The 8,448-nt window shown below is 35.2% G+C and overlaps 1 protein-coding gene across 2 annotated transcripts; it reads right to left on the bottom strand.

Annotated features, from left to right (window-relative positions):
- Window positions 1-276: 276 nt before the first annotated feature.
- LOC105641492 (uncharacterized) lies at window positions 277-7,174 on the bottom strand. Of its 2 annotated transcripts, none has more exons than XM_020682276.3 (4): window positions 4,001-7,174; window positions 3,815-3,907; window positions 1,014-1,087; window positions 277-770 (listed from the first exon to the last, which is right to left on the bottom strand). In XM_020682276.3, the coding sequence occupies exon 1, from the start codon at window positions 6,863-6,865 to the stop codon at window positions 4,136-4,138; it is 2,730 nt and encodes a 909-aa protein (XP_020537935.1). In that variant the 5' UTR covers window positions 6,866-7,174; the 3' UTR covers window positions 277-770; window positions 1,014-1,087; window positions 3,815-3,907; window positions 4,001-4,135. The 2 variants fall into 2 exon arrangements, with proteins under 2 accessions (XP_020537935.1, XP_012081436.1); XM_012226046.4 differs by having other exon boundaries at window positions 3,815-3,861.
- Window positions 7,175-8,448: the final 1,274 nt, after the last annotated feature.

The following is an 8,448-nucleotide window of genomic DNA, read 5'->3' as shown; positions in this document are numbered from 1 at the left end:
TAAAAAAGTGATTCCCTTTTCTCATAATTTAACCCAAAAGAAAATTTTATACTTCTCTTCGTGCAACTCATATTACCACTAAAAAACAAAAAGTGTCAATTTTTACATAGGATGCTGGGGACCGATTGTTTCACTGGTGGTCCTCTCCCGTTTGTTAGTCATTTGACTGCTATACATGTGAGAGAGCTTTGGTGCCTTTAGTCCTCTGCCCAGTTTGCACCATGCAAGGGCAGCATTTTGGGCAGGGTGGTCCAAAATGAATTATTTGTACACAAATTGAGATCAATTAGCTTCTCTGGATTTTATAACTTTAACCTGTCCTGGCCAATATAAAGAGCAGTTAACATCAAAATCATGCAAATGCACATTGATATGCATGTCTCTTAGTTGCTCAACTTGTTTGCAGCTTTTCCTGTAGAATATGCAAAATACCTTCTTTGATATTTCTATCATTCTCAAGTAAACAACTACCCAGTCACAAATCTATCATTCTAGTATGGTATACTATTCCAAGAATCCCAGATGTTCCTTGCTGTTAAAATTTGAAGCTATTTGTCTTCTGGGATTTACCTCAACAGTGATCTTTTCCATGAAACAAATGTTAAGGTAAACATGTCTCTCTATTAGATGCATTCCTCCTCCATCTGCTCTGACATTTCAAAAAACTACTCTTCCAACAATTAAAAAACAGAAACTAAAGTCTGCTACAGGAAGCATTGGTACAAAAATCAATCTGCCATACTATTGGATGGGCAAGTCTGGAAGAGAAACTGCCAAGAAAAATCATGTAATGTTAAATCCTATAATCAAATGTCACTTGTCAACTATGTGATAGAAATATCAAATATGATTTTCTCATAGCTACCACAAGTTTTATGATGTGCATGTCGCCTTTCAATTGAGGCCATCAATAAATAGATTTAATGAACACTTATTGATTATTACAGTTGCCGGTTTACAATCAATTGAAGTAAATCAGATCAAAATGAGTTTATATTCCCTCATGTTAGTACCTTAGTATTGCAATCACAGAGAGTCTTTAAGTTAAAATCCAGGCCTTTGCTACATCCAGATGTAATGCTGATTCCTGCCAAGAAAAAAAATGGGCCACGCAAGTGAAATTCTTATTTCCTTCTTATATTTCAAATTGATTTTCATCTATCATGTTTATAATCTATGATATGAACCAAAAATTAACAAGGCAAGACAGAGAGTTACAAACCCATGCTTACACAATCTCTTCCCTTCTACCCCTTGTGATCCACCAAAATATACAAAACGCTAGGGGTGTAAATGAAAAGAGCCGGCTCGCGAGCTATTTGAGCTCGACTCGGAAAAATTTCAAAAAGGTTCAGCTAGAATCGAGCCCGAGCCCGAGCTTGAGCTGACTCGTTTATTAAATGAGCCGAGCTCAAGTCTAATGATTTTCAGCTTGAAAGTTTGTCGAGCCTTATCAAGTTTTTAGATATACATATATATAATATCTATTTTAGATTTACTCAAGCATCTAACCTCGAGCCGAGCCCGAGCTCAAAATTTTTCGAATTGAACTCGAGCCTAAAATTTGCAGGCTCGTTGATTTTCGAGCCAAGCTCCTAATTGAAGAATTTGAAATTCTAGGGCTAATGTGTAGACAACAGCGAGGTCTGCAAAGAGCACACAAAATATATTGCAAATTTTCATGAATTTTTTTTATTCACTTTGATCATGATAGCAACTGGAACACATTTTAGAGCCAGTGCTTGTCTCAAACAGTTCACAACCAAAGCATCTGCTCATGGACAAACCCATCTATTACATGTCATGAGCATAATCATCATATACCCAAAGACCCAGATTTGCAAGATATGTGGATCTCCCGCCCAATAAGTGAGACTTCTAAATTTCCAAATGGGACTCTAAAACACTTCTGGCTACTTCTGGTAAATTGATTCTGCAAGACACCAACCTCCCTAGCCGCAGAAGTTATTATGAGCTTGACACATTAGTGCAAGCCCGAGATGGCATAGTGATTCCATGCTGTGTCAAGGTCTCCCTCCACTAAAATTTCAAACTTCCAAGTCTGACTCAATAGAACTAATAGTATTGTTTCTGAAGAATTGGGTACTGTAATAGACAATAAAACCACATCAAGTGTCACCAAGGAAGTCTTTGCATTCTGCGATTCATCACTAACGGCAAACAATTCCAGAAGTAAGAACAACATGTACATTTTTGGTGTGATTGGATTATTATATTGATTAATGCAAGTTCAGGAATGCTTAAGGTTACAATAGCTATGGTGTGTATCAATAAAACAGAGTGATGGTAGTGCTTAAGGCAAATGTATATACATGGAAACAGTAATTATGAGACATCAGCATTGGAATATTAATACAGACACCAGGAATGAAGGTTTTATAAAATAGAGTACCGCACTGTGACAGAATAGTGGTCCTAGACTCCTAGCAGTGGAAAGATTAAATATTGCATGTTGATAGCTTTCGACATGAACAAATGAGAGCATTGTGGTAATGATAATATAGTGGTAACAGCAACGCAAGGTGGCAATGTTGATTCTGGGAATTGTGGCAGCGGTAATTTTATTGTGAGGATATCATGATACACCGGTAATGACAAGGAGATCCGACTACGATAGAGATTATGCAGTTGCATGGAGTGATACAAAATGAAGGTGGTAGAATGACAGCTGCAGCAATGGCAGTGGTCATAGAAGTGGTGCACAACCCAGCGATGATGGAAAAAATGGTAGATAGAGAAATTGAACTTCCAAATCTATAAGAAAATGCCAGATTCTCTTGTATGGTTTTAAGACTATATTTCCTAATCCTTCTATTTTTCAGTCCTGCAGAATACCAAAAGGCAAATTTTGGGAAGTATCTTTATGAACATCCAGTTTTCCATTTTTTTTCCTTCTGGTCTACCCCAGGCCTTCAGGGCTTTCTATGTCCATTTTGATCAGAGGGGTTGGCCTTTTCAATTTTTATCTTCTCCAGTCTCACTTAAATATATCCTCTATTGTCCTTGTTATAATTTATGATCTTCTTTTCCTATCTTTATCTTCTTCAGTCTCACTTATTAAAATCTATGATCTTCTTTCCTCTCTCCAATACATTTTTCTTTTATATGAAAATCTTCATCCAGTCATCATACTCTTATGGTAACTAAAACAGTAATTGCAAATGAATTGTATCCATGAAAACAATAAATGTTCTCAAAGATAAGTCATGCTATGAATCATATAGCTTACTCTGCACAGAAGTTATGCCCTAGAGTGTTTTAGAACACCAAGCACATTGGCATAAAGGATCCCCTCTCATCATGGATAGTTGGCAATACACTGTTGAAATATCTCATCATGAGAGGAAAAATAGGGAAAAAAAGGCCAGTATTTATGCTGTAAAGAACTATTGAATAACAAAATGAAAATGTAAACTCTCCTCAACATTCCTTTGCTATGGAAAAAGAAAATTTTAGACTGGACATTTATCAGCATCTCATAAATTCCAAAAGCAAACTCCTTAAATACAGACTAATTTATCCATCTACAATCAATATTATCTCTCATCAATCACATAACTGTTAATCATATAACTGTTGACAAAATGTTAATTAATGAGGACACGAGCAAAATCAATGTAACCCAAAGACCACAAACTAGCAAGCAAAGATTAGTGACAGATATGCAGCCAGTGAAGTTTGAGATATACAAAAATGTGCCAAATTTGCCAATTGGCTTTAACCACTCTTCTCAATTTTTTGCCCACTTTATATTAGAAAAAAGATAGGGAGAGAAAATTTCTTATTCTTTTACCTGAAATGATCAGCATCTTCTGATGATACAACATAAGCTTCTTCATCCTGTCACATTATGCAATTCCACATCAATGAAAAATGGGTGTAGCTTCTGGCATTACAAAAAGAAAGAAACATGCAGAATTCAACGGAGAATGTAAAAGGTGTGAATGTAGATCATGGTTAAACAACTTCAAATGCTTACCTTTATTGAAGAATGGAGCTGGAAAGTAACGAGTGCTCAAAAAAAATTATATACAGGGACAGAAAAATTGTCATCCCAGCAAATATATTTCCAGGGTGCATTCCACAGACAAAGCCACACATCAACATTGGTATATTATGAAGGGAAGCTTAACTCTTTCAATTCATAACAGATTTTATCAGTTTCTAATGACTTTCCAGCTTTTGATAGTTCTCTTGCTAAGATTTCGTAAGTATGCAGACTGGGAGTACAGTTTCTAGATTCCATGAGAGAGAGAAACTTCATGCATACATCTGACTGCCCTTCCTGCAATAACCCATCAACCAAAACTGCCCAAACAATTATATCGCTATTCCATTTTTTCTCAAGCAATCTTTGAAATATGCTCTGAGCTTCTTCCACTCGATTTACTCTGCAAAGTGCACAAATGATCACTTTATAGATATACAGAGCATGCTTGAACTCTGTTACTGCCAGTGAATTGAATATTTCTAAAGCAGGATCCACTTCTAACTTCTTACAGTGAGCAAGTAAAAGCGAGCAGTAGATTTCTGTATTAGGAGATAAGCCTCTCTCCTTCATATTTTCTACCAGCTGACTTGCCTCGTAAGACTTGCCTTCTCTACACAAGCCACTGACTATAGTACTATACGTATTGAAAGTAATTTCAAATCCATTCTCTGCCAACCTTAATAAGAGATTACAAATCAATTCAAAAATATTAAGCATCTCATCTAAGCTGCACCCATAAACTATCTCATTTTGGGCCACAACTCTTTCTTGGCATTCTTCCCTCAACCCTTTCAACAATACATTGTAAGTTCGATAGTTTGGTTCGCATCCCATATCAATCATCCGCCGGAGAAGTGTGAATGCATGATCTAGCCTACCAAGCAACACAAAACCATCAATAAGTGCAGTAAATGTGACCACATCTGGGACCAATTTCTTTTTCTCCATTTCTTGAAGTAATCCCTCTGCATCATCCGCCTCGCCTTCTTGACATAAACCATAAATAAGAGAAGTATAAGTTTGCACATTTGGTAAACAATTGTTCTTTTCCATTTCATGCAAAATCTTGAATGCCAGATTGGTCCCACCATTCCTACAGAGTCCATCAATCAAACACGTGTAAGTGATTGTGTTTGGTAACAATCCTTCTTGTGTCATCTTATCACGAAATTTCTCAGCCTCCGAATATCTATTATCTCTAGAAAAACCACTTATAATGGCATTATAAGTTTCAACTCCAGGAGAACAACCATTTTCTTTCATCCTTTCAAACAATGACAAGGCAACATCCATCTTTCCCTCCTTACAGTAGCCATCAATCATGGCTGTATAAGTCCACTGGTTTGGGCTTTTGTCACGTTCAAGCATCTCACGGAAAATACCAGTTGCAGAATCCAATTTCCCCCCCTTGCAAAGACCTGAAATAAGTTCACAGTAAGTCATCTCATCAGGTTCACAGCCACTTTCCTTCATCATCTCAAAATATCTCATAGCATTGTTATGATATCCTCGTTTGAGGTTTTCAACAATGAGTGTATTGTATGTTGCCACAGTTGGAGACGGGCCATCCTTGAGCATTTTATTGAAAATAAATATTGGCTTCTCAATATTATCCACTGCAAACAGCACCTTTATAATCTGATTGTATGTTTGTACACTTGCCAAGGTACCAAGTCCCTCCATCCAATAAAATATCTTCAAAGCATTGCCAAATCTCCCTTCCATATAAAATCCATTTATCAATGCATTATATGTAACTGTGCTTGGAAAAAAACCTTCCCTAAGCATTTTGTGATACAACCCTATTGCCACTTCCACTTTTCTTGCATGAAACAACCCACTAATAAGCGCCGTATATGTTTGCACATTTGGCCTACAACCTCTGTTTCTCATACTTCTGACAAGACAAATAGCCTCGTCCACACGCCCGACTTCACACAAAATACTAATTGGCACTGTATATGTATACACAGTTGGTTCAATCCCTTTCTTAATCATTTCTTCAAGCATATCCATTGCATCACTAATCCTTCCTTCATTGCACAACCCATTGATGAGAGTTGAATATGTGACTGAATTAGGATCGCAACCATCCTTAAGCATTCTATCAAAAATCTCAAAAGCTTTATCCAAATTACGATTCCTACAGTGACCAAGAATCAACGAAGTATATGTGAAGGCATCAGGGAATATATCAAACTGAAAAAGCTTATTTAAAACCAACATAGCCTCCTGAACTTTTCCTTTCTTACACAAAATATTAATCATAGTATTAAATGTCAATAAACTAGGCTTAACCTCACTACTCAAAATTCGAATATACACATTTTGAGCTAAAGTAACCATGTCAAACTTGCCCAACTGAATCAGAAGAGTATTGAAACTGTACAAACTAAACTCAAAAACACCATTACAACTAAGTCCATTCAAATACTCAACTACCCTTTTAAGTTCTTCCTCATTTCTACAAGCTTTAATCATCAAAATCCTAACATGATCAGCAGGAGCAAAGGTTCGATCTCTCACAAGCCTATTTAGCATTGAAACAAAACAAACCATATCATGTTTGTAAAAATGCCTCCTAGAAATCCAATAAAAGAACTGAAGGGCAGTGTCTGTATTCTTATGCGTACTGATAATTTTTGAAACATGATGAGGCTTGAGGGCAGAAGCTAAGCGATTGAATTCAGGATTTCTAGGCCACTGGGGATCAGCCGATAAAAGGTCAAGTACTTTAGATATTAAATTGGACAAATGGGTTTTGGCGGTTGGGTAATTAGGTTTTGAAGAGAAGAAGAGACAATGGAGGGCGGTTTTTAGAAATGATGGGGACTTGATAAGGGGTTTAAGCATTTCGATTGCGGTGGTGATTTGGGTTCATGAAGGAGAGGGAAAGTAATGGGTGATTTGTAGGTTATGGAGATCTGAGGAAAGAAAAGAGCTTCTGGAGTTGGAGAGATGGTGAACGTGGTCATTGGAGGACCATCACTATTGCCAACCGCTAAGGCTAAAGTCTGTGTTTGCTGAAGGAGGGAAGAGAAAATTGGCCTAGCGTAATTGGCCTGAAAAGATTGTTAGGGTTGCGTTTGGCTTCTGGACTTGAAGCCCTGCGCTGTGCTGCAGCAAATGTGCCCCAGATTACTTTACACTCCCCCGTCCCATTTGCTTGCTATTCATTTTTAAATATTTCAAACTGTCTGTAAAATTTTTAAATTTAAATATGTTAATAATTATTTTTTTAATAATAATATTTATGATTGTTCATTAAATAAATAATTTTTATTAATATTAAGTTAAAAATTGAGGTACAAATTTAAATTATAATTAGATGAAATCAATAATTATTTGTTAACTGTAAATATGAATCCAAATATTAAATAAAGAACAAATATTTTAACTCAATTGGAATAAACTTTGTAATTTATTGTAATGATAATAAATGAATAATATTTAAATTCAATAAGAAATTTTTTTTAAAATAAAAAAAAAAGTTCTTAAACGAAACAACATTTAAATTTTTTTTTTTGAAATAAAGAAGACTTATTTCATAATTAATAATGAGAGTAGTCAAGAAAACAAAACCTCTTAGAATTGTAGTAACATAAATAGATCATAACAAAAAAATTAATAGAAAATTATATACAAAATATCTAAGTACAAACATATACAAGGACTGCAATAACATCAAACAAGTTTATGAAAACTAGTTTATTACTCAATCTGTTCTCTTTATTTAGAGAAAATAAAAAATGCACGGGAATTGAGGTGGAAGTTAAACGAAAAATTTTTTTCCATTTTCTACCTAATCTATCCCTAATTTGCCTTAATTGTTTTTTTGATTTGATGGAGCCAACTCACAGAGAGAGTCCCAAGAGTACATTTATTCGACAATTAATGTCTGAAATTGAGGGAATATTTAAGAAAATGCTCTAATTATTTTGAGAATTCAAAATTTTCAAATTTGACAATTTGAAATTTTGATTTTTCCGCACTTATATTCATTACTTAAGGTTTTCAATAATATGCATCCAAATTCAACGAAAATTTGGAGCCAAAATTTTTGGTTAAACCAACGGTCTCCTCAACTTCTACAATATGCTTATATATAAATTTCAACTAAACTTAGAATATGTAATTACATTCATAGAGTTTTTAAAAATAAGGGCAATAATTTTTCATACCTTATGAATCTATCATTTTTATTTAATCTCAGTGACATCCCAACAGATTTGGGCATACATTCTGAAGATACGCTCACCACTTTTCAACTGCCAGACTTGAACTATTTACCTGAAGACCAAGAAGGTGTTGTGGTTGTTGCTGACAGTAGTTAATCCCAAAATATTGTTTCAGATAGCAGGAAAAACAGAAAAAAGAAGAAATACATTGCTAATGACGTTAAAAAATCTATAACCACCACGCTTTTAGCTGAGATG

Source organism: Jatropha curcas, chromosome 3 (genome assembly GCF_041381405.1).
Source record: "Jatropha curcas cultivar XTBG-Jc1 chromosome 3, XTBG_Jcur_1.0, whole genome shotgun sequence".
Taxonomy (NCBI): Eukaryota; Viridiplantae; Streptophyta; class Magnoliopsida; order Malpighiales; family Euphorbiaceae; genus Jatropha; species Jatropha curcas.
The sequence above is the reverse complement of the archived record's forward strand: the minus strand, read 5'-3'. Positions and strand labels throughout refer to the sequence as shown.

Bases quoted from the DNA above. Each gene is read 5' to 3' on its own strand.
- LOC105641492 (XM_020682276.3), bottom strand. From the start codon at position 6,865: ATGCTTAAACCCCTTATCAAGTCCCCATCATTTCTAAAAACCGCCCTC.